The sequence below is a fragment of the Hippopotamus amphibius genome, chromosome 1 (assembly GCF_030028045.1).
Source record: "Hippopotamus amphibius kiboko isolate mHipAmp2 chromosome 1, mHipAmp2.hap2, whole genome shotgun sequence".
Classification (NCBI taxonomy): domain Eukaryota; kingdom Metazoa; phylum Chordata; class Mammalia; order Artiodactyla; family Hippopotamidae; genus Hippopotamus; species Hippopotamus amphibius.
In genome coordinates, this window is record NC_080186.1 from 26,114,346 (window position 1) to 26,138,573 (window position 24,228).

At 54.4% G+C, this 24,228-nt stretch overlaps 3 protein-coding genes and 1 pseudogene across 20 annotated transcripts in view; 2 read left to right on the top strand and 2 right to left on the bottom strand.

Annotated features, from left to right (window-relative positions):
- ZNF362 (zinc finger protein 362) overlaps positions 1 to 4,445 on the top strand; it is a 38,152-nt gene extending 33,707 nt beyond the window's left edge. For all 11 annotated transcript variants that reach the window (XM_057704318.1, XM_057704312.1, XM_057704336.1 and 8 more), the window contains one exon: positions 2,876 to 4,445. In XM_057704318.1, coding sequence (XP_057560301.1) covers positions 2,876 to 2,992 — 117 coding nt within the window. In that variant the 3' untranslated portion in view covers positions 2,993 to 4,445. The remainder of the gene's footprint in view (positions 1 to 2,875) is intronic.
- Positions 3,382 to 4,664, top strand: LOC130834337 (uncharacterized; annotated as a pseudogene).
- Positions 4,665 to 5,001: 337 nt separating this feature from the next.
- On the bottom strand, positions 5,002 to 16,444 carry A3GALT2 (alpha 1,3-galactosyltransferase 2). Its single transcript, XM_057739181.1, is given in 10 exon segments — positions 5,002 to 5,091; positions 5,883 to 5,938; positions 7,346 to 7,474; positions 7,558 to 7,842; positions 7,845 to 8,187; positions 8,189 to 8,315; positions 10,573 to 10,710; positions 10,976 to 11,065; positions 11,278 to 11,361; positions 16,422 to 16,444. Coding segments are annotated over 10 exon segments (1,365 nt in total).
- A 2,141-nt stretch (positions 16,445 to 18,585) lies between these two features.
- The window catches only part of PHC2 (polyhomeotic homolog 2), a 103,115-nt gene continuing 97,472 nt past the window's right edge, over positions 18,586 to 24,228 (bottom strand). For all 8 annotated transcript variants that reach the window (XM_057704388.1, XM_057704405.1, XM_057704415.1 and 5 more), the window contains 2 exons: positions 23,208 to 23,484; positions 18,586 to 20,008 (listed from right to left, as the gene is read on the bottom strand). In XM_057704388.1, the coding sequence (XP_057560371.1) occupies positions 19,854 to 20,008; positions 23,208 to 23,484 (432 nt within the window). In that variant the 3' untranslated portion in view covers positions 18,586 to 19,853. The remainder of the gene's footprint in view (positions 20,009 to 23,207; positions 23,485 to 24,228) is intronic.

The following is a 24,228-nucleotide window of genomic DNA, read 5'->3' on the forward strand; positions in this document are numbered from 1 at the left end:
GGAGGCGGAGGCCCAGAGCGGGGCAGGGTCTCCCCACGGTCACAGGGAGTGGCAGGGCCAGGGCTTTTGCTTCCCAGTTCTGTTTTTGGCTGCCTCAGTCCGAACTCCCCGCCAGGCAGCCTTTAGCCTGGGTTCTGGGGAGACGTGGCTTCTTCCAGGCGGTGGTAGGGGGCCTGGCATCTGATCCCCAGAGCCAGGGAGGGAGAAGGGCCTTTCCCCACTGGGGGAACTGCAACCCCCATCATGGCCACAAGGTGGCACAGTGACCTGGCCCAGAGCCACTCTCATCTCCCAGGAAAGGCGCCAACGCCTGTCCCTCGGTGGGAATTTCCCTAAACAAGGGCCTTTCAGACCCAGGAGAGGGAGTCCAGGTGAGTCACCTGTGTGTGTCCTTCTGGCTAATCAGATATGCTGGTTAACAGACCCCCACGTGTTCCCAGACAGGGATCACCGAGCCTCAGTTTTCTCATCTGTAAAATGGAAGAGTTCTTAATTCGTAGGGCTGTTGACTGGCAGTCAGCGCCTGATAGACCTTAGCTAACACAAGGATTTATTCCCGCAGTGCTTAAACTTGCGGCAGGCACTTGGGAATCGGGATGAATCAGACAGCCATATTTGTTGCCCCCAGGCAGGTTAGAGTCTGCTGTTGGAGACAGACATTAAACGAGTAACCACACAAGTGGCTGTGTAATGACAGATTGTGGTAACTGCTCTAAACAGGCTTTCTCAACCTCGGCCCATGTTGACATTTTTGCTGGGAGGCTGTCCTGTGCATTATAGGATGTTTAGCAACATCCTTGGCCTCTACCCACTAGCAGCCCCTCCCCGAAAATACCTCCAGATTGTGCCAAATGTCCCTGGGGGGAGAAATTGCCTCTGATTGAGAACCACTGCTGTAAAGGAAAAAAAGGAAATGTTTTGAAAGACAGGCACAGGGAGGACAGGATGCATTTGGGGGAGGGAGATGCGTCAGGGTAGGTGTGTGAGGAAGTAACATTTAGAGGAAGCCTTGAAGGATAATTGGCCAGGTGAGGAGGAGAGGAGGAAGAACTTCCCATGCAGGGGAGCAGGTAATGCAAACACCCCGACGTGGCGTGGCACAAACTCGGTGTGTTCCAGGAACTGAAAGAAAATTAGGTCACACGAGGCTGCGGGGCCCTGTTGGGAAGTTTGAGTGTTTTTCCAGGTGGAGTGGGGACCCATAGGGAGGGGACCTTCCAGGAGGGTATCTCTGAAAGCTCACTTTGGCTGGAGGGGGCGCATGGATTGCACCTGCCTACATGCTCGCATTCTTAGAGGAGGGGCCGCTGGTCGCAGCTGTGGTTCTTAGAATGGATCTGAACCAAGCTGTCAGATCTCACCTGGTCTGAGGCCCCACCCTGAACTACGCCTGACTGGACTCCACAGATCAAGAATAATTACCTTTAAAAAAAACATTTTAATGGATTGACTTTTAAACTACTTTAATACATAAAAGAAACATTTTAGAATCGTGAGCCCTCCTGTTTCGGTAGCCCCCAGAACCTGGTATCCACCAGTCCTGCCTCATCCATATCCCTGTGTTTTGAAGTGAAACTGACATCATATTGTTCCATCTGAAAATTTTCACTTTGTGTCTTTAAACGTAAGGACACAAGACTCCTTTTTTTGAACTTATCCACAGTAACCTTTATAAGACCTTAAAATGATTCACCATAGTCCTTAATATCATCAAATACCCAGTTGGTATTCACATTTTCACTTGTCTCATGGATGCCATAATTGATAAATTTTATTTTTTAATCAAGATCCAAATAAAATTCTTACATTGCACTGGGTCAATATATATCTTTTAAACTATTGGTCCCCCACCACCCCTGCCTTTTTTTTTTTTCTTTGTAATTTACTCATTGGAAAATAGTTTCCTAGTTTGGATTTTGCTGGTTGCTTCCCTTTGGTGTTTGATAGCATTTTGCCACCACATTTGAGGGCTTCCTCTGCTGGATTCTGAGTATGCTAAGGTATGAGGCCAAGGAGTGGCAGGTGGGAACTAGAGCACCACCAGGCAGCTTGGTGTGAGGGCCTGTGGGCCTGCAGGTGAGCCTCGGGTCACCGCGCCCAACCCAGTCTCGGGTGCCTCAGGTCAGACTTAGCAGAGTCTGTGGCAGTGCTCAGGAGATGAGGTGAGCCCGCCCAGCGTATGCTTCCCAAAGTCACCAATCAGATCAGGCCCCACTTCTTCCCAAGGGAGGATGGAGCATGGAGGTGCAGAGGCTGGGGCTCCCACCACCGCCTAGAATGAAATGTAGAGACTAGGGAAGCAGTGGTCCCCTCAACCCTACTGCGTGCTAAGAGCTTTACCCACATCACCATAGCAACCCTTTGAGGTGTTCCTGCCCCATTCCTGCCTGCAGAGAAGGAAACTGAGGTTTGGAGGGGTGAGATGACTTGTCCAACGTTTAACTGCTGAGACATGGCAGAGCCAGGGTCAACCAAGGCCTACTGCTTCACCCTCACTGGGAGCACCAGCCAGATGGGGGCAGCTATGCTCAATCGGGCAGGACTGCACTGTAGCCAGTTGGTAAATGGCAGCTGGCCTGGCCCTAGAGAGTTCCAGGTGGGCACTGCTGAGGGGCAAGCCTGGTACCTGCCAGCTCTCTGGTCAGCACACTATGGGTTGGACTCTGGTAAATGAGCCCGCCCCCACAGCTGGCAGAGAGGCAGCATCCCTAGAACCAACGCTGGTGCCCACCTGACCCCCAAAGCTGTAGCTGTCCACCACTAGCTGGCCCACCTACCAAGGAGCCCTCCAGTGGCCGCTTGTGGGAACTGCAGCTGCCCCTGCACCCTCGCCAGCAGTTGGTTGTTAAGTTCTGAATCTCACCCTTGCCCACAGGAGACCTACCTGATGAAGCACATGTCCAAACACACGGTGGTGGAGCACCTGGTGAGCCATCACTCGCCCCAGAGGACGGAGTCCCCCGGCATCCCGGTGCGAATTTCCCTCATCTGAGCCGACCCAAGGCGCCGCCCCGCCCTGCCCACTGGCAGACACAGACCCAGGCAGCACCAGGCCCCAACTCCCTCCAGGGGCCGTCCAGGAACAGCCAAGCTCTCTCACGACCTTCCAGAAAGCCTGGGCCGCAGAAACCCTGCCCGGTCCAGCTCTGGGGGCGGCCAGGCCAACTGCAAGATTCTGGACTGTTTTGGTGGCATCCAAAGACGATCTCAGAGCACTTTGAACCTCTCTGCTGGGTTTTCCTTTTGTTCCCCACCCTTCACTTGCTTCACTGTTTTTGTTTTTGTTTTTGTTTTAAGTTTGTTTTGGAAAGAACAAAAAAAGATATTTATTGGCCAAGAAGTTGGTGCTGCTAAGACCGAGAAATTAAAAGAACCGGACAGATGGACACAGAGAACCAGAGGGCAGCGTGGGACCTTCTCTTGCCACAGCCTCAGGTCTTGAGGGGAAGGCTCAAGCCTGGGTTTCTGGACTGCAAAGGGGCCCCCAGGTGGGAGGGGCAGGAGGCAGCTGGAGTGAGCCACTTGGCCTTGGGTGCCAGCTTGAGCCTTCAGAGCTGCGCCCTGGGCATCACTGAGCAGAGGGATGTGGCAGCTACCTGGGCTGCCCAGGCTCCAGGAGATGAAACGAGAGGGGCCGGGAGGTCTGCAGGACCAAAGGGTGCAGTGTTGGCTGGGCTGGGCGCAGGCCCAGGGAAACAGGGTGGGTGTGGGCTGGGTAAGACCTGGCACCCCCGCTGCCCTGAAGACCACCCCAGTCTACCTCGGTGCTGGCCAAGAAACCTATTGGCTACCTCTCCCACCATCCCAGACTGTGGGCAGGGGGAGGGAGTGGGCCTGGGGCAAGGACCCCCCTCCAGAATTCCCTCCAGACGGGGCAGTGCCCAAGGAGGGGTTACTTGTCTTCCCTGCCATGGAGGGGAATCCCCAGCCCAGGCCCTAGGCCCCTCGGCAGGGAAGGGATCCTCGGGGAGGAGGGTCCCAGGAGCAGACCCTGCCCTCAGCCCCCACAGACACACCCCAATCTGAAAGCCATGCGTGTCCATGTATATAGGAACTATGTACAGAGCCCGGAGAAGCCCCCCCCACATCCCCCGGGGGAAAAAAAAAAAAACTAGACAGAAACTCATCTATATATTCTGTATCTGGAGTTCCGTTTTGAATATTAACTGTGTTATTTTTATACACTTTTTAAGCCTTAACTCGCTGTTGATTTACCAGTTTAACGTCTCCTGGGGTTTCTTTTCCCATGGGGTTCTCTGCCCCGCCCCCACCCCTTTGTTTGACTTGCGTCGTCTGATACTCAGTATTGTAGCTTTTCGTCCGCATGTTACTACCCTGTAAATACGCTGTTATACATACTGTTAACACCCCTTTGCTTTTTTCTATGGGACCTCCAGGCCACCATATTTAGAACTAGTTACCTTATTAAAAAAGAGAAAACAGTCTGTTGGCTTCTCAGTCTGCATCGTGGTGGCAGGGAGGTGAGGGCAGGCGCCCCTCAACGCTTCAGGAACGAAGTCTGCATTATATTTAAGGAAAGGGGTGGGGAGCAAAAAAAGTCAAATGTGGGGGAAGACACTAAAGGGGGCAAGAAACAAAGGAATTCCAAACCCTCTGCTCTTTGTATTTCTCTGTTGTGAAGAATAAACTGTACCTGCAGCCGGGTGGCGGCGGTGTGTGGCGTGCTCTGTGCGAGGGCGGGGCTGGGGGGCACCTTTCCACTGCTCCTCTCCCCTCCCCCGCCCCCCCAGACCCGAGGAAGAAGGGAAATGGCTCTTCCTGTGTCCATCACTTGCAGCCAGGGACCATGAGGGCTCAGAGGAGTGAGTTCCCGATGGTGACTCACGGCTGAGACACTTGGTGTCTCCTAGGATGAAGCTAGCTAGCACAGGGCCAGCCTCGATAAACTTGGTGGGGGGGGGTTCCTGCATTTCCCTCCAGGCAACCGAAACAGTGTCTCCGTGGGGAAGATGTGTGTGAGGGACTTCTTGGTCCCCTCAATCACTGGAACAGCTGGGGGCTGTGAGGCCGGAGGTGCTGCTGCTGCAGGAGCCCAGGGATGAACCCGACTGAGCACAGCCAGATGGAGAGCTGGAGACACATCATCGCGCCCTGAAGCTGGCCCTACCCCAGCACTGTCCTGTTATGTAAGCCAGTAAATCCTCACTGGGTCGGCCTTTTGTTTTCCTCAAAGGGTCAGTTGCTAAACATTGACCAGCAAGACCACTGGCTGACTCTCCAATCAGGTTCTTCATTTGCTGAATTGGGAACAAGTTAGGAGATGGTAGGCTACTCAACTGGAAAATCCTGTGTGTGGGGGTGGGGGGAGTGGGGTCTGTGTTGGGCTGGACACAAGCAGAAGGACAAAGGAGCCAGACGTAGAGACGGACAGAGCAGACCGAGGGCCAGTGGCAACCTCAGCTCCTGACTTCGTCTGCATCTTCCGGCCAGCTCTAATTTCCTGCTTGTTCTCACATCAATGAATTTATTTATAAGTTATGGTGTGACATCAGGTAAGTTAACTGACCTCTCTGTGCCCGATTTTTTCATAGGTAAAGTGAGAGAAATAATAGTAACCAGTTTATAGGATGGATATGAGGATTAAATGAATCAATAGATACCTAAGGCTTAGAACTGTGCCTGGCACATAGTAAGTACCCAATAAATGTACTTGTTATTTGATGTAGACCTGATGGATCCTTTATGATCAATGAACCTGACTAGCCAGCTGATGATGTTTGGGAATTTTGGGGTGGTGACATCCAAGCTGGCATGGCAGGTGGGATGGCTGGACAGGTGAAGATTTTGCATGTAGCAGTGACACTCGGGGGACTGGGATTCTGATTTTCACCAGCTTTACCTGGAAGCTCTCAAGGGCTTACCCGGTCCCTGAGGGTCCCAGCATGGGTGCTGAGGTCAGTGTCGATTAACAGGGACACTGGTGCAAGGAGCTGCAGAAGCAGCTTATCCCCTGTTATATCCTGCTGCTGCCCTGAGCCGCTCTACACCTGAGCCTGCCCCACCCCCACCTTGGGCCTCTGGGTACGACAAAGGAGGAGCTGTTCCCCCGGGGTCCTCCACTCTGTCCTGCTGCAGCTTCCTTGACCCCTCCCCCTCTTCAGGAAGGTCTCAACCCACAGCATGAGGCTGCCCCAGGCCAGCACCTGGAAACCCTTGACTCATGCCATCACTTCCGCTTTAAAACAGGAAATGGCTATCCTTTGGTGACTCCTTTGCACTCTACGAACTTGCTGGAGAAGGGGCAGGCGAGGAGAGGGAGAAGGCAAGTTATTTTCTGGAGCATCACAACCGCTGCAAGGAAGGTGACTGGCATCCCCACTTTACACCGGAGAAAACTGAGACTCAGCAAAGGTAAGGGGCTAGTCCACAGCCACGCACGGTCAGAAAGGAGCAGATTTCCCATCCAGATCTTACTGGCCCGAGCTCAGGTCTCTGCTGGCCCAGGGGTTGGTGTGTGTGGCCCTTGGTGAATGATGCAGGGTAAGGTGGAGGACAGTCTCCCACTGGAGGAAGGGATGTCAGCTTATAATCATCAAGCAATAACCTGTTCTTAGGCACACCTGGCCTGTTCTTAGCTCTAACCCAGAGTCCAAAAGGTCCTCTGGGTTCTGCTAATCTAGTTTAGGCAGGAGACACTGGGACCATGGAACTACTTTGGAGAAGGGAGATAGCTCTTACATCACCAACAACTGGAAGTGTTTGTAAAAACTGTTAGTGTGTGAAAACCATCAGAGTTGGTTTATGGCCAGATTTGCTGTCCTACCTGAAAACAGTGGAAGCTGTTAAAAATGCAAGGTCTATGAGAACACTACATAAACGGTTCAGGAGACCTGGAGGGAAGTCCCACGCTCTCTGGGCCTCTGTTTTTCAACTGGCAGACAATATCTCAGGGACTTCCAGCAGAGAACTTCCCCGTCCCCATAGCTATTTCCCGGAGGGAACCACCTTTCCTGGAGGGCCTGATGACTTCACGCACCTATTCGGGATGCGTGTCTTTCCCTATTGAGGATGAAGAGTCTGGACAGCAGCCACGGATGAGGAAATTTATCTCCCAGACACTGTGGCCAAACAGCCATATGGCTCCACGGTGAGAAAATGTCATTTTTATGCACGTGGATTCTCTAGGAGAAAGGGCCATAGGACACTTTGGAATAATGTATCTTATGATCACGTTACTTAAATATGTACAAACTGTGCCGAGGGCGGGGGAGGTGAACCGGATGCCACTGTGTTTCTCCATCTGGGGCTCCTGCCCAGCGGCAGCTCTATTTGGCCTGAGGGCCAGTCCTGGCTCTCCAGCTGCTGACCTCACAGACTGACTCACAGATGCTCTGGGTCCTTAGGCAGTTATGCTCCCTTTTTGTTCCTGGGTCCTCAGCACCTCCCCGCCCCCCAAAGTGGGGGGACACGGGGAAGGGGCTAAAACGTCTCTGCAGGGGGCCTCCACTGAACTCTGTAAGGTCAGAGGAAAGGCCTCAAAACAGGCAGCTGGCGGTGCCCGGGTCGCCGTGGAAAGTCAGGGAAGGGATGGATCACCCGCCTCGGGGAGGCGCTCCCCCAAGGCCGGGCCTCGTCCTGCCACCCCGCGGCGGGGCCGGTTTCCACACTGTCTCCCCCCACCCCCTCCCCGGTGCCACGCCGCTTCCAGAAGGGCCTCCGGGCCGAGGGCGCCGCTAGCCGCGCAGCCGGGCGCACTCCTCGGGCGCCCAGAGCAGGCGCGGCCGACGTCGGGGCTCCAGCAGAACTCGGGCGACAGCAGCTCGGGGGGCCTGTGGAGCCGGAAGACCCTGCTGAGGTGGCTCTGGTCGTGCCAGCGCGCGCCGCAGGCCCCGCGCGCAGAGCGCCGTCCCCGAAGGCGGCCGCGTGGCAGTAGAAGTCGCCCTCGCCCGGGCCCAGCGCGGCAGCCAAGCGCGCGTCCCGCTCGAAGGGCAGCCGCCGCCGCCGCGGCCGGTGGTAATGCCAGGCGTGCAGCTGCGCCACCGACTCGGCCGGCGCCTGGGGCACGAAGGCGCCGCTGCAGCGCCGGTCCACGTCCGCGCGGAGCACGAAGCTCGCCTCGCGGCCCAGCCGCCCGCCCCGCGCCGCGTGCAGCGCGCGCATGCGCGCCATCGACACGTGCTGGCAGCGCCGCTCGCGCGCCACGCGCTGCACACGCCGCCGGCGGCCCCGGGCCCAGCGGCAGGCGGGGCACGGCGGCCGGGCGCTCGGTGAGCGCGTAGTGCACCGCGCGCTGGCCCACCATGAAGTGCTGCTCGGCCGTCTTCAGGAAGCGGGTCAGGGACTTCTCCAGGTACCTGCGGGGCGGGGCCGGCTTGAGTCCGCCGGGCCTCGGCGCCCTCCTCCAGCCACGCAGCCGTAGGGCTTCCCAGCCCTCCCCACGCCGGTCCTTGTGACCCTGCGACCGCAGCCCCTGGAACTCCAAAACCGTCCAGTCCCGGAATCGTCCGAGGTGGGTTAAAAACAACGGCCCATTGTTTCCCACCTCTGCCCCGAGGGGTCCTCTGCTTGAACGCGGCTCTCCCTGACCGCTTCGATCAGTAGAGTCCCAAGGCAGGGATGCTGTGCTGGCCCTCGCGAGGGAGGACCGGCTCCTTAGCCTTTGTCTCGCTAAAGCTCAGACCCTTCGCTTAAAAAGTCTCAGAATTCAGCTGCTGCCGCAACGTGAGGGAGCCCGAGCTAGCCACGGAAAGAGGCGCCCGCCAGTCGGCCGTCCTGGTGGAGAACCAGACGTCTGGGAGCAGGGAGGGGGCCCTGCTACTGAGCCCTGTCAGAGTTCTTGAGCCACGAAATCGTGAGCTGTGGTAATAATGGACTGTTTTCAGTCATTGAGTTTGCGGTGATTCCTTACATAGGTAACCTGGACGTTTGGAATTCTGGAAACTTTGTATGAACAGACTTTGGGATACTAGGCTTCTAAAATAATAGTAATCATGTAACAATAGCAATCACGCCTGATATTTTGGAACATCTGTCATGTGACAGATAGTGTTCAACGTAATGTGCATTATCTCATTTAATCTTCGCCATTGTTATCTGCAGCTCTCAGGTGAGGAAACTGAGTCGCAAAGAGCTTTAGTAACTTACACAAGCAAGTATACATGCAGTTGGTAAGTGAAAGCCAGGATTTGAACCCAGCTTGGCATTGGAGCCTGTACCTTTACCTGCACTTGCTCTATTTTGGGTGGACTGTGAGCAACTGGAATCAGAGACCTTGGAAGCCTCAGCATCCCAGGGTGTTGGACCCATAGATCCTTGGAACTCAGGACCTCAGGACCCTGGGATTTCTGGACCCAGAGACTCTGACCCCTAGGGCTGGTGCAGCATCTGGAACAGAAGTGGGAGCACCAAGGCCCTGGGGAGGCCAGCAGTTCTGCCCACCAGGCCCATGGATCAGCCCTGGGTCCTGTTTGCCCCCTGACCTCCCAGGAACCCTCCTGGCTGTCTCTCCCTTCTAGAGTGTGAGGGACAGAGTTGAAAGAGCCCTGAGCAGTTGTCTGGGGTATCTGATGACAGAATTCCTTCCACAGACTCTCAGATATCTTTTCCTGGATGCAAAGCTCTCACTGCCTCCCCAAAGCAGCCTGTTCCATTATTAGAAACTCTTTAAGTTTCCTTGAACTCCACCCCTCTGTACCTTAGGTTTGTAGGATCTCACTCTAAGCCACAGTCCCATTTGCATCACTACTGGAAAGTGAATGCCAGCTTGGACACTCTGCCATTCATAATGGGGAGATGGGGACGTCAGTGCCCTGAGATTTCCTCTCCACCTCCCACTCTGGGTTCCTTCCTCATACCTGGGGGCCCCTCAGTTCCTCGATTGGCCTCCTCTCCTGTCATGATTCTGTCCTCCCCACCCTCCTCAGTCACCCGCCCCCCCCAGGTTGCAGCTTCACCTGTCCCACTGCCTGAGCCCCCTATTCTTGCAGCCCACTTCCTGAGACAGCACCCCAACAGTCCTTCCTCACTGAGTTCTCTGGTCTGCTGACTCAACCACTCTCAGCATCCCCCTTTCTTCACGTCCTTCTTTATCCAGCCCAGATTCGCCCCCTTGCAAGAGCCCTCAGCTCCCCAGCCCCTCTCCCACCATCAGACTTGCTTGGTGAACCTCCCCGTTCCTCTTACTGTGTGCCTGCACCTGAGCCGCTGACCTCCACGGACGCTTCTGCAGCCGGGCCGGCCCCTCTGTTCACCCAGTTCTCATGTCCTCTCACCACTCTCACCTGCATGACTCCATCATTTCCTCACTGCACACCCAAGGCCTCCAGATGAATCAGCCCCAGGCCCTGGGCAGGTTCCTTCCAGACTGTGATGCTGAGCCCCTGGCTGCCGGTGCTGGGTGGGCTCCATGGTGGTGTTGTGCAGGGAGGAGGGGAAGGGAAAGGACGGTCTTGCCCTCACCCTGGGAGTCTGGGACAAGGGGTGCTGTCTTTGTTTCTTGCTTCCTCTTGGGATCCTATGGCCCAGGAGAATGGGATGCCCCACCCCTACATCACATGCACGCCCCCTCCCACTCCCTGCTTGGACAGCACCGCTCCCCTCCCCAGACCTTACCTGCCTACAGCAAAGACAGTCAGACCGGTGGTGAGGTTCTGCTGTACAGCCTTTTGCTGGGCCACATCTGGGTCGAAGGTGCCATCCCAAATAATGGGGGCCCCCCAGGAGGTACAGGTCAGGACTTCAGGCCGGGCCATTCATCCACCTGCTTGGTGCACGGTCACTGCCACCTCCCCAGTCCTGGGCCCTAGGCACTCACAAATGGGTCACACCCAGGCCCTTCCCCTAGAAATCTCTATCCCAGATCCAGCAGAGTACTGGGAGATGTGTTACCTGATGGGGCCTTTGGGTGGAATACCTAGCCCTGAGGGTGGGGGATGTGAGGAGGGCAGGGACACCAGGGCAGGGCTCTGTAGGGTGTATGGGTGTCCTTGGAGTGGAAGGGATGGCAGCTTCTTACCAAGGATGCAGGGGACCTGTGAAGTTGTCTCTCAGCAGGGGCATTCTGGCCAAAGGGCAGACACCCAGAGGGATGAGGACTTTCAGAAGCCTGTGGGGTGGGAGCAGCAGTGAGGGGCTTGCCAGCCTGTCAGGAGCCCTCTTGCTTTGCTCCTTACAAGGAGGGAGAGCCCACAAGGATGCTCGTGCAGGCCAGGCCACGACAGCCACCACTATCCATCCCTTAAGGAGGCACTTGGAGAGAGTTGCTTTAACCCTGCCCCTGCTGGTCCCATTGCAAGTGCTGGGGCAAGAGCGTTGTACCTGACTACAGGGAGCCCGTACAGGATCAGTCCTAAGAAGCCAAGTGCAAGCAGGATCAGCTGCTGGAAGATTCTCCTCCAGGCCCTAAGGGGTGGAAGGGGAATCAACAACACTTCTACATATATTTTTATACATACACACACATATATATATATGAAAAATGATGTAATTCATTTTATTTGTTTTTTTTAAATATGAACGTATTATTTTGTTCACTTGGCACAGACATTCAAAGGTACAGAAGAGTATAGACAGTGCAGTCTTTCCTGTTCGCAGCCGCCCATTTCCCCTGCGTGGGGATAGTTTATGCATATACAGGCAAATAGAAATATGGAAGCAAATTCTGCCTCCCTTCCTTCTGTCCCTTCCTCTGTTTTCTCCCCACAAATGGTAGCATGGTGATATGCTATTCTCCATCTTGCATTTTCCACTGACCATTATGTCCTTGAGGTTATTCCATCTCAGTGCTTGAAGCACTTCCTCACCCTTTTTTCCAGCTACCAGATATGCCATTGATCGGAGGTGGCATCATTTACCTAACCAGGTCCCTTATGATGAGCATTTAGATGTATAATTTTTTCTTTTCCCAGCAGCAAATTTGGGGGACAGTAATGTTAGGGGTTGGGGTGCTTAGCCTGGGTAGGATTGACCTTGGACAGGGGAGAGTCCGGGAGGAGATGCAGGGAACTTTGCGGCTTGATGGCTGGGAGTTGAGAGCATCTGGGGCTTAGGGATGAGTTGCTGGGCTACCAGGAGGGCCGGCTGCAGTCAGGGACCACGTGTCTGTGGCGGCTCCAGTCACATGGCCGGGTCCCTCCAGCAGAGCTCAGCTACCCCATTGCTGTCTCAGAGGAGGTGGACTTTGGGATGTGTTCATGGTTGCTTGTTTTCCAGAAGGGCCCTAAAAGTTGAGAATTTTAATAAGCTTCTCTGTGGGCGAGTCTCCTCCAGCTCTCCTCACCCCGCTGGGTGCCAGTGTCTCTAAATCAGACTCACCCATATGGCGGCAGACCCCCAGGTTCGAATCCCAGGCCACCACTTCTTAGCTGTCTGACCTCAGGCAAGGTTCTGGGCTCCTACACTTTAGTCTCCTCATCTAGAAATGCAGATAATAAGAATACCTACCTTCGAGGGCTGTGGTGGATATGGAGTTAATACCTGCTAAGTGAGTAGAACAGGGCCTCACGCACAATAAAAGCTCCGTGAGCTGTAGCTGTCGTCCATTATCATTAGTAGTATTATTCCTGAACAAGCCCTCAGGATTCTCTGCATGACCTCCCAGCTCCCCTCCCTGCCCTATAAGTTCTTCCAAAATCTGCCTTCTCTGGTCTTTTTCAAGAAGCCTGCCTGACCAGACCCCCCCCCCACCTTTTCTGCTGCCCCACGTCACCCATCCTCAGCAGGTGCAGCCAGTAAGTAGCTCAGAGAGGCGGCCCCTTGCAGATGTGCAGGTACGTAGCCACCTGCGCGTCTCAGGGCAGGTACCCCTTCCGTTCAGTTGGCCAAACCTGCGTGCACCGACCCCTCCCTCTGCCTCGCCTGCTGTCTGCTGTCAGTCCCTGGGAGGGGTTGGCTTAGCCTCCCTTGATTTACCCCCTCTCTCTGCCTCTCCTATTCCCCCAGCCCCCACAGTGACCCTGCCTGCTTATCCCCCACCAGGACCATTGCAGCAGCGACCTCCCTGCTCCCAGTCACTCCTGACACAGCCCCCAGAGTCAGCTCATAAAACGCCACCTGCCTTAACTGTGTCCACGGCACATGAACAGGGAAATCCTTGAAGGGGAAATGCATTTAGCAGGCAAACGTATGGAAAAATGTTCACCCTCACTAGTAATCAAAGACTTACAGATTAGAACTAGGTGGGATGTTTTGCCTATAAAATGAGCGCTTTTTTAAAAAGGAAGGAATGAAAATAGCCACACTGTGAGAATACAATGAGATAGGCACTCTTACATCTGCTGGCGGGATGTAAATTGCTACAGCTTTTTTGGAAAGCTACTTAGCTATGTGAATTGAAGCTTTCAATAGTCATCCCCTTTAATCCAGTCACTGCAACTTCTGGGACTCTGTTCAAAGGAGATCACTTCAGCATGGAAAAATTTTATGCCTCAAGATGTTCACTAGCTTCTGGTCATTCCTGCGTTCAGCCTATACTTAATTGGGCATAAGCTCAGAATCAAGCATTGTGCTAGGTCAAGGATTCAGAGGTGAGCGAGACACAGATCTTGTCTTTAGGGAGTGGGGTCAGGAAGGTGCAGGTGGCCAGAAAGGGAGGGGAATGGGATCAGATGACAGACCGCCAACAGATGAATGGAACCCAGCACAGCGAAGGCTGTGATTTGTGTAAATACAAGATATCATTAAGGGCAAACTAGTGGGTGGCACCTGAGCCTTGACAGATGGGGAAGAAATCAGGGAGGCTTCCTGGAGGAGGTGACTTTTAAGCTAGGACCTGAAGAATTAGAAGTTATCCAGGCAAAAAAGGCAGTGGAGGGGAAAGGGAGGTCCGTGAAAAAGAAACAGCAGTGTGTGAAAGTGAGGAGGTGAAAGCACTTGGAAAGTACACGGAGCTGCAGGTTCTCTGCAGGGGTGGGTTGTAGAGTGTGGATGGGGAGTAATGAGAGTTGAGGCTGGACATAAGCCAGAGCCAGATCACCCAGGGCCCACATACCAGGCTAAGGGGTTTGGACTTAATCTTGAAGGCCATGGGGAGCCCTGAAAGGTCTTTCCTTCATGGGGTGATGCAGTCAGATTTTTATTTGAAAAGTACTCCAGCTGAACTGGAGCCTGGATGCATGGCAGGAGGCAGGGGGCATGGCTGGAGGCAGGAAGACAGGTCAGTGTTGGCAGTGGGTTGGGGAGGAGTAGGTGATGAATGGCTGTCAAGGAGGTGGATGGGCAGGACTTGGTCACTGATGAGAGGGACAAGGCTGGGGGATCAGAAGAGAAGATGATGGCTGATAGTCTGGTTGGGAGTAAGAGGCTCGAGTCCAGAAGGTAGGAAGGCAGGCTCAGGAGAGGGTTCTGGGTCTCACCAGGAGGGCAGGGATGCCCTGGGAGAGGGAGCAAGCAGAGGGAGGAGAGCCAGGGCCCAGGCACGGAGGGCATGGTTGGGGATGGGCAGGGGACTGAGTGAGCAGAGGAGGAAATGGAGGCAGCGGGGTAGGCGGCTCTTTCCAGAAATATGGCCATAAAAGGAAAGACATAGATGGTAACCGGCAGGATTGAGGGCTTGGGATTGATGGAGGTGCCTGTGTTTCTTTTACACAGGGAGACTCTAGCTTGGTTGAATGTGGGCTGGAGAGCACTGTGGAGAAGGCATTGTGCAGGCTGCTCAGATACAACTGGAAAAGGCCCCAGTGTCCAGCTGAAGGGACCGGTGAAATACACTTTTTATGAAGAGTCTGCAGTCACATGGAAAAATCTTCCGCAAGAACCTTAAATGAAAAAAGCAGGATCTAGAATTGATGGGCACTGTGATTATAATCTAGCAATGAAAACATGCACCAGAAAATGAGGAAAAAAGTGTCTGTGTAATAAGTTATGAGAGGGTTTTTTTCCTTTATCCCTGACCCCCCCCCCCCCATTGTCTGTCTGTGATGTGCTTTTATTGCTTTTTTTAGTGAAGGAAAAATACAGGGTTAGCCATTTAGAAAAAAACAAGTCGTTTTAAGCCTTCGTAGTGACTGCAAGATGAAGTCCACCTCTCTTAGCCCTGCCTGAGGAGCCTGCAAAGTCATTTCAAACACTCACACCAGACCCAGCTTTCCCACCTCTAGAAATGGAGACTTCACAGGAGGCAGGTCAAGGATGCTTTCATAGCATTGCCGGGAAAAGCAAATGGAGATAAACAAGCCCAGTGTTCCGTGGGGAGTTGGATGAATGAACTACGCATTCCTATACAGTGGAGAGCAACATGGCCATTGAAAAGGATGAGGTAGATTTATATGTGCTCTCTGGAAACGAGGGCCTAAAGAATTAAGTGGAAGAGGAAGTAACAGAACTGTGCGTAGAGGCTGACCTCACTTCTGTGAGAGGAAAGCCCCTATTCCTGTGTACCCGTGCATTTACAGACATATATACCTATGTTCTTTTATAAAAATGTAGGAAAAAAAATCTAGAACACATTGCCCAATAGAAATATAATGTGAGCCAGGAACATAAATTAAAATTTTCTAGTAACCATGTTAAAAAAGTGAAAAGAAATAACAAATTAATATTTTAATTTAACCTAATAATTATTTCAATATGTAACCCAAAATATCATTTCAATAGGTAATCGATATAAACATTATTGTGATATTTTATAGTCGCTCCTGGAAGCGAGACTGCTCCCTTGGAGGGACACCACGGAGGTACCAGGGGCAGGAAAAGGCTGGAGCAGAGCTCTCTCTGTCCTCACTGCCTTCCGACCCTCTTAGCCAGCCCATCCCAACCAGGGCAGCCAGGCAGAGCTGTCCCCAAGTGGTCCAGGAGGGCTCCAGCTGTCAGTGCTGGGAGGGTACCAACACCGAGGCCTGCAACAAGCACCCATGAGCTCCTGCTGCCCCCTCCCACATCCCAGCTTGGGAGCCCCTAGGCCACAGAGCGCCTGCCTGACCCATTCCTCCCAGTTCCTTGCTCAGATACTGTCCAAAGGACCCCCTCCCCCGTGTCCACCTGCAGAAAGTGGTCCCTCAAGGCCACCTCATGCCCTGCTCCTGTACCCTCCTTGCTTTCAGGAAGAGGTTAAAGATCAGTCATTAGTTCCTAAGTGGGAACACGTTTGCAGTCCTGGACAGTCACTCCCAGTGGGAATAGCGCGCTCTCAGTTAAAGTGGAAGGTGCACCCCAAAGTCTGTTCTCTGCTCACCGAGGGGCTCAGCGTTAAGGGCGGCAGGAGGAGTCGCAGAGCTCCTCACAGGCTGTAAGATCTCCCAGGATGCAGTCTTCCCCCACCCCACTGCCCATCCCCTGGACTGTCTCTATCCCTTGGACGATGTCCCTCCAGTCACCTTCTCCCAGGACCTATACGGCTCAGCTGGTTCTTAGCAGGCCAGCCTTGGTGTCTCCTCCTTGACTGTTGTGGCCACCAGGCTGGACTCCTCTCAGGACGGCTGTCCCGCCCCATCTTCCCCCCCGACACTAGCAGTGGCCCCACTCACCTGAGCCCTTCCCTGAGAGCCATGTCGAGAAGCTGTGGGACAGCTTGTCGAGAAACTTACCAGTTCAGAGCCAGGGAAGAAATGACCCATTCTTGGTGATGGGGACAAAGCAGTGACAGGTCATCTGTCAGAAACCACACCCTCAGGAGCAAGCGGGGGGGAGGACGCCCCGCCCCCCGCCCCCGCGGGGGCCAATCACCTGGAAGAGGGTGGATCTAAGACCAGCTCTGGTTGGCCAGAGGCGCTGACACATCTGGTACGGACGCCTCTTCCTCCCCAGGGGTGCTTGTGCCCCTCTTCAGTGTTGTGCGCCACGCACTGCGGTGTTTGCCACGCAGGGAGAACCTTGTTCTGCACAGAACTTCAGCCAGATCTCAAGGGCACCAGTCACCTAATTATGCCCTTGGACAGTTCACCTCGAGGAGCCCTTGACCTCTTTAGTAAGTCAGGGCATGTACACTAGTCACCCAGGACAGGGTAAGAGCCACACAAGATAGTAACATGGAAAAGTTCTGCAAGGTTTGCACAGTGCAGGTTATGACCCATCAGAGGGCCGTGAACGTAACCTTACGGATCATGATGGAGGTTTTAAAAGTATGAACAGGAAGGGAATTGAAAATATCAGAATGTATTGTACATCAGAGTAGGTATTGTTCTGTGATTTTTTTAAAATTTATTTATCATTTGTTTATTTATTTATTGGCTGTGTCGGGTCGGTCTTTGTTGCTGTGCATGGGCTTTCTCTAGTTGTGGTGCGCAGGCTTCTCATTGCCATGGCTTCTCTTGTTGCGGAGCACGGGCTCTAGGCGTGCGGGCTTCAGTAGTTGTGGCGCACGGGCTTAGTTGCTCTGTGGCATGTGGGATCTTCCTGCGCCAGGGCTTGAACCCGTGTCCCCTGCATTGGCAGGCGGATTTTTAACCACTGCGCCACCAGGGAAGTCCCTGTGGTTTTTTTTGTTTGTTTCGGTTATATATATTTAAGTACATATACGAGGGCGGGAAACTTTTTTTAAACTGTCGGTCATGATCAAAAAAGTTCTGAAAAATGCTGCGTGAGGTGTAACCATCAGGAGCAAATACATGTTGAAGGAAGCGCCCTTCACACTGGGCCTCTCACGCAGAAGATACTTACCTGCGTCCGTCGGCCCCGCAAATCCACCACATCCTCTCCCGGCCATCTCAGGTCCCTTCTCCACCACACGTGTAAGGACAACTTCTGGCTGGGCCTGGCTCTGTCCTCCAGAGAGGGAAAGCGGAGGTCCAGCGTGGACTTGCCGAGCTGCATGGGCCACAGCGGGCTGGTCGCCCTGCAGGGAAGGCAGCGCAGGGGCTCCTGGGGCGCCCTCTCCACCAGGCATCCTCCCCGAGGTCCTCGTGCCCTCCAGCTGCCGCTCAGCCCAGGGTCCCGCGCTGGCCCCTGTCCTGCTAGCCATCCCCGATCTCCTGGAACACCAGGCTTTCCAGTCCTGGCTCCGCCCTGTGGGTCGTCAACTCATCAGTTTGTTCCTCCTCTTCCTCCAGGTAGTAGTTACATTTTAACAGGTTTTCCAGAGAGGAGTTGTCAGGATATGGGTGTTCGCTCTTGAAAGTTCCCTGCTCATCTCCCTGGGCCCCACCATGACAGACTGAGTGCGCGAGAGGCCTGTGCCTGGAAAGCCCCTTCTCCTTTATTTGAGGCTTAGGTGTCACCTCCTTGAGGCAGAGACTCTCCTGACAGTTTGCTACTCCAGCATCCAAAAACTGCTCAGCTGTCAAGTGAACCAAGGCCACAGGGCAGTGCTGGACACCGAGCTGCAGCCACCGCAGGGGTCTGCAGGGAAGGGAGGAGTCAGGGCTCTGCCTCAGGTGTGCCAGATATTCCTGGCCAACAGCGTCATGTCTCCCTGGTGGCAGTGGTGGGTAGAGGGGCTCAGAGTTGAAGGGGCCCCGGATGCTCCCACTCCAAGGGACACCCATGAGAAGAACAGAGATGGGATCTGCTTCTCTCGCGTGAACTGGGGCTCAGGGCGCCCTCAAATGACCCGGCAAAGCGTGGAGGATACGCTGTCCAGGTAAGGTGGTCGTCCCTCCCCCAACCCAGGGACCCACCCCTCTGCTTACAGGTGAAAAGTAACCATTCAGGACCAGGGAAAGGCATCCCCAGATGAGAGAGGCACAGAAGGAACAGATTTTACGGATTTATTTTTAAAAAACAAAAACAAAAGGTTAAAAAAGTCCTTCATTTCCAACCCTGCCTGGGGGTGTGAGTGGGGACCAGAACAAGCTGAGAAGGGCACCCACCCTCCCCAGGAGCTTGCCACTCTCCCCAGGAGCCTGCAGAGGACAGGGCAAGTCGGAGGCAGGCCCTCGCCCTTCCTGCCCTGCCTCCTCCACAGGCAGCTCAAACTGCTGCCAGCAAGTTCCAGAGGCAAAGACGTGTGGGAGTGGAGGCCGCAGGCTGCCTCCCTCACCTCAGCAGTCATTCCAGCTCTTCTGCCCTTGGACGTTCTCTGGGCCCCACCACTGGGCTCCCAGGGCGGACAGGCAGGTGGACCCGGAGGCGCAGCCTGGCCCAGCCCACCAGCAGCTTCCTTAATGCCATCTGTGACACAGCAGGGCAGTCAGGGGGACGTCACAGTGCAGGAAGGGGCTGCGGGGACACCTCGGCCATCTGGAAAGGAAAACCTCCTACTAATCTTCATCATGTTCTGATCTTGCCTCTGCACTGAGGCAGCCCTTCTTTCCTATTCCCCATCCTGAGGCTGAGTGGAGTCCAGGACAAAGCACTAAGTGGCTGTTTGCTACAAAACACCTGGAGATGCCAGAGGGTGGCTCTCGGCCTGTCTGTCAGTCCAGGCTCCCACACAGTCACACAGTCACACACACAGCGTTAAGGCGTCTGTGCCAGCAGGCGTGGCCAAACTGGGCCCAGCTTCTCTCCCTGCACCTGCAGAGGGTGAAGGGAGAGAATCCTTCTGGCCGCTTCAGAAACAGGCTGAAGTGGGAGAAGCTGGCAACAGAAGTCAGCTGGGCCCGGAGAAAGAAGTGGAGGAAGGCAGGCAAGGGCTTCCGAGGCCTCTATGCAGGCCTGACGGCTGCCCTGGGAAGTGACCCAACTCAGGTTGGGAGCCCTGACTGTATACCCCCTGGAAAATGGGGGACAGAGAGAGGGGAAGAGAGCGGGGCCGAGTAGTGGGACTTTGGAGGAAGCCAGTGCTATCAATATTTACAAGCATAAAGCCCCATCTTCTGCGCCACCTACCTCTCTGCCCCTCCCACAGAAAGAAAGGCCCCTGAGAGCCACCGAGGAGGTGCGAGACCTCCTCCCCAGCCGCGCCGCACGGGGAGGGCCCCCTCCCTTGACTGGCCCCATTTCTGGGCCCCCAGGAGTGTCCGCTGGCTCTGCTCAGTCGGGAGGGGAGCCCGGGGCTGGAACCCCGCGCCTGGCCAGCCCTAGGAGTCCTTGAGCATGCTGATGCGCGCGTAGATCTTGAGGGCGGGCCCCAGCTTGATGTTCATGGCACTCATCAGGTGGTCCTCCTTGAGCAGCAGCAGGGCTTGCCCGTCGATTTCCTGGGCACGGAATTCCTCTGCTATCTCCTGGCAGCCTGAGGGGACGTGACCAAAGACAGTATCAATTAGAGCTACCAGCGGTCACGCTTGGCAGTCACTGCCCTCAGATGCATCATCTCCCTGGATCCTCAGGACCACACCTTGAGGAAGGTGTTGCTGTCCTTACTTTACAGCCCGAGAGAGGCTGGGTGATTTGCCCAAGGTAGCCAGACTCCACGATGGTCCTGTGACCCCACACCTCCTTGTCCACGTGTGTACGTGTTCACCCACCACCCCCTCAATGAACTGGGCTGACCCCAGAGACAGCACGGGATTTCTGAAGCTGGATCATAAAGGGCACAGCAGCTCCACTTTGGTCTTTCGGGTAATTTATTTTGGAGGAAGCCAACCACCGTGTCGTGAGGGCACTCAGGCAGCCTTCTGGAGAGGCCCACTTGCAGAGGAACCGAGGCCTCTTGCCCACAGCCAGCCCCCCACTGTCATGTGAGTGTGGCACTGTGGAAGGGGGCCCTCCAGCTCCAAGCCCTCAGAAAACTGCAGCTCTGGCTGCCATCGTGACTGAGCCCTCAAAAGACACTCCATGCCACAAGTGTCCAGCTGAGCCCCTCCACGGAAGTCTTGAGATAAGAAGGGATTACTGGTTTAAGCCACTAGGCTTGGATTAATCTCTTCCACAGCAGAAGATAAGTAATGCTGATTTTGGTGCCCAGAAGAGGGATGCTGCCATCACCACACCTTCACAGTGTGGGTGTGGCCTGGGACGCACAGTGGCACGAGCTGGAGGGACTCTGAGCAGAGTGGCAGCGAACGTTTAAGGTGCCCTGAGAGGCTGAGCAGAAATCTGATGGCCTTTGAGGAAACTGCTGGGGAAGCTTAACAGAAAGTGAGGAAACTGTTACTGGAAATTGGAAGAAAAGGGATCCTTGTCATGAAACGGTAGAAAATTTAGCAACACTGTTGCCGGTGGTACCCTGGCGAGCTTGAGACCTACTAAACGAGCGCTCCGGCTCAGAAGACCTCAGGCAGAATGCCGCAGGTGCCGCCCAGCTTCCCACCCTGGCTGTGGGAAACGCGAGGAGGGATGAGGTCGAGGAAAACTGGAGAACAGGAAGGAGCCTGGATTTGCTGATTTGGAAAATCCTCAACCTCTCCAGATGGCAAATGATGCTAAAATTAAGAAATGGTTTCGAGGCAGAGACCAAATCCAGGAGACAGTCAAAAAACACAGTCTAAAGATGCAACCGTGGGGGGTGACTTAAATCTTTTGTTAAGACTGCAGAAAGCGCCAAGATGCTGCCTCAGAGAACTGCTGGATCAAATGCTCTCTCAGGATTTCATGGGCGTGCCTCACAGAGCCTCTCCATTCAACAGCCCAGCTCCGAGGATTGTTAAGGGCACCGTCCCTCAGCTTCAGAAGAACCCTAATGTGGAGTGAGGCTTGCCTTGAAAACATTGTTGGATAAGATTCATAAAAAGCCCACCAACAGTAAGAGAATCGTCTGGCAGAAACCTGCTCACTTGGACTGACAGGGTCAGAGGTAATACGAATAAAAGCAGCAGGAAGTAAGCTGAGAAAACAACTCCACAGGCTACCTTTCATGGGAAAGAAAGGATGGCTCAGGATGGAACCAAGAGTGAGAGAGAATCACTCCAGGCTTTGAGTCCTAATCTAGGAAATGCCGACGCACGCCCTGGGATGGACCAGCGACTCCGGTAGCCTCCTCTGTTCTCACTTCGTGAACGGGGATCTTGGATGGGCACGTATACTGCGGTTACCCGGTGCCCGGACCACCACATCCTAGGTTTGTGGAGGGAAATGGATAACCTGTTCCTCGTTCTCAGAGCTGCAGATTAAGAGGAATCATCCTTGAGGAGCTGGACCCAGTGAGCCTCACCTGTGCCTGGACCTGAGTTAGAGGCTGAGCTCCTGGACCTCGAACCTTCACTGTAACGGGATAAGACTCGTGGGGCCTCAGGTGGGGATGGGGCATTTTGCATGAGGGAGGAACATGAATCCCTGGGGTGAACTATGGTAGTAACCAGCCTCCAAGTAGCTCCCAACAGTCCTCGCTTCCCTCTCATGCCTTCATGAGTCCCTCACAATGAATGGGGTAGACCTATACGGTCGATAAGACCTTGCTGAAGTGATAGAATGTGACTGCTGAGGCTAGATCATAAAGGGCACGATGGGTGACTTCCACCGTGCTCTCTGGAACACCACTTGTGGGGACAACTGGCTGCCAAGTCGCAAGAACACTCAGGAGTGAGCGCTCTGAAGAGACCCATGCGAGAGCGACCGAGGCCTCCTGCTGAGAAGCGTGTGAGTGGGGCCCCAGCAGAGGATCCCACAGCCGCAGTCGAGCCTTCAGACAGCCTCGACCTTGGCCAACATCTTTAGCACAACCTCCTAGGACTCCCTGCGGCAGAATTGCCCCCTGCACCCTCCCTGCACTCCTTCCCCACACCACCTGTGTGGTAACACACGTGGGGGCCGCAGCCACAGACCACCACCACGCTGGGTTAAGTGGCAGAGCCAGCATTTGCGCCCAGTTCTGTTTAACTCCGAAGCCTGCTCTCAGCCACCATACCCTACTTCGGCCTCTGAGTGAACGGGCTCATGGCCATCACGACCTGACCTGGTCAGCAGCTGGGTGAGACTGGCAGAAGGAACAGTGGAGAACCTTTGGGGTCTTGACGACCGTAGCTATGCAGATGGGAGGTCCGTCTTTCCAGGTTCATGTCTAGATCCTAGCTCTGGAGACTACAGGCACTGCACACCCCAGGCACGTGCAGCCACCAGCCCCTGTGCACGCCTGTGTGTCCTCGGGCCTCTGCTCAGGCTGCTCCCGGATGCAACCTCTCCACCTGGCACAGGCTGGCGTGTCCACTGTCATTCAGTATAAATGTTCTTCGTTTTAAGGTTCTCCTTGACAGATTTCCTACACACCCACTTGACGGCCCTCCCAACTCGCAACGGAGACACAAAGGGTTGGTCACGTCATCTCCTTCCACACAGGCCCCCCTCACGGAGCCCACATATACGTCGGATTTCAGCCACAGAACGTGACGGGGGTGCTCTGCACTAGAATGTCAGCTCTTACCAGCAGGGACCTCCTCATACTCATCCCTGCCCCCCTGAACTGCCTAGTCTCTCCTGGTGGTGGCAGGTGAGGTCTCTCACGCCCTCTCATTCCTTGCTACTCCAGGCAGGCGTGGAACTTCCAAGGGGCTTACCTGGCAGAGAGCGGATAAATTCGTAGACATCTTCCACGTTCCATTTGGTGGGCTCACTTGGCAGGAAGTGGTGTCCCATGCCCACCAGGTCCCGCATGTGCATGTCAGGGAGCTCCAGGTCCCGCTGGCCTTGTCGCCGGCGGGAGGTGGACGAGCTGGCTGAGATAGGTGACAAGGGTTCCTCGTAGCTTGAGTTATCTGAGCAACGGCTGGAGTCTTCCTGGCTGTGTGTTAGCTGCAATGCAGCAGTAACTGAAAGGGGTACAGTGCCTGTTGGCTGGGAGCAGAGAGAAAGTTTTCTTCAGGATGGGGGAATACACCGTCTCTAGCAGAGTGCTGGGCAAAGGCAGATACATTCTCTCTTTTCTACGTGGTCTGCTACTACATATCTTTGAATTCCAGATCAAAAAGCATCTTTTGCAATGTCCCCTCTCTGATCCTTAGCGGAGTCAGTCCCAGTACTGGAGCATGTACCGCACTACACTGCAATATTCTGATGATATGTCTCTTCTTTTTCTAGATGTGGGGCTTTTAACCAGGGCTCTGTGGGTTTAGGAAGATGGTCTGTGAACCACCTGAAATAGCATGAAAATTTTCTTGTGTATGTCCATTTTGGACTGTAGCGTTCATCAGATTCTTAAAAGGCTTACGACCAAAACAATAACAATAAACAGCAAAATACACATAAGGTCTGAAACATCACACTAGGCTGTGAGTTCCTGTAGCACAACTTAGAGCTTTAGTGCCTAACAATTCCTGGCATACAGCCGGTGTTAAAACATACTCAATGAACAAATACCCACGTTCCTGGTAGAGACCTTCAAGGACTCAGTGCTCCGATGCTCAGAGAGGCAACGATGTGGGGAGGTAAAAGGTATCGGCTACCTCTCACCTAGCCCTCCATGTAAGGCAGGTGCTACCTGGGACAGCCTGTCCCTTCACAGGGTCAGGTAGGGGAGCCCCAGAAGTCAAGGACAGAGGCAAGCTGGAAGAAAGGGGTGAAGTCGGGGCAAGGTCACGG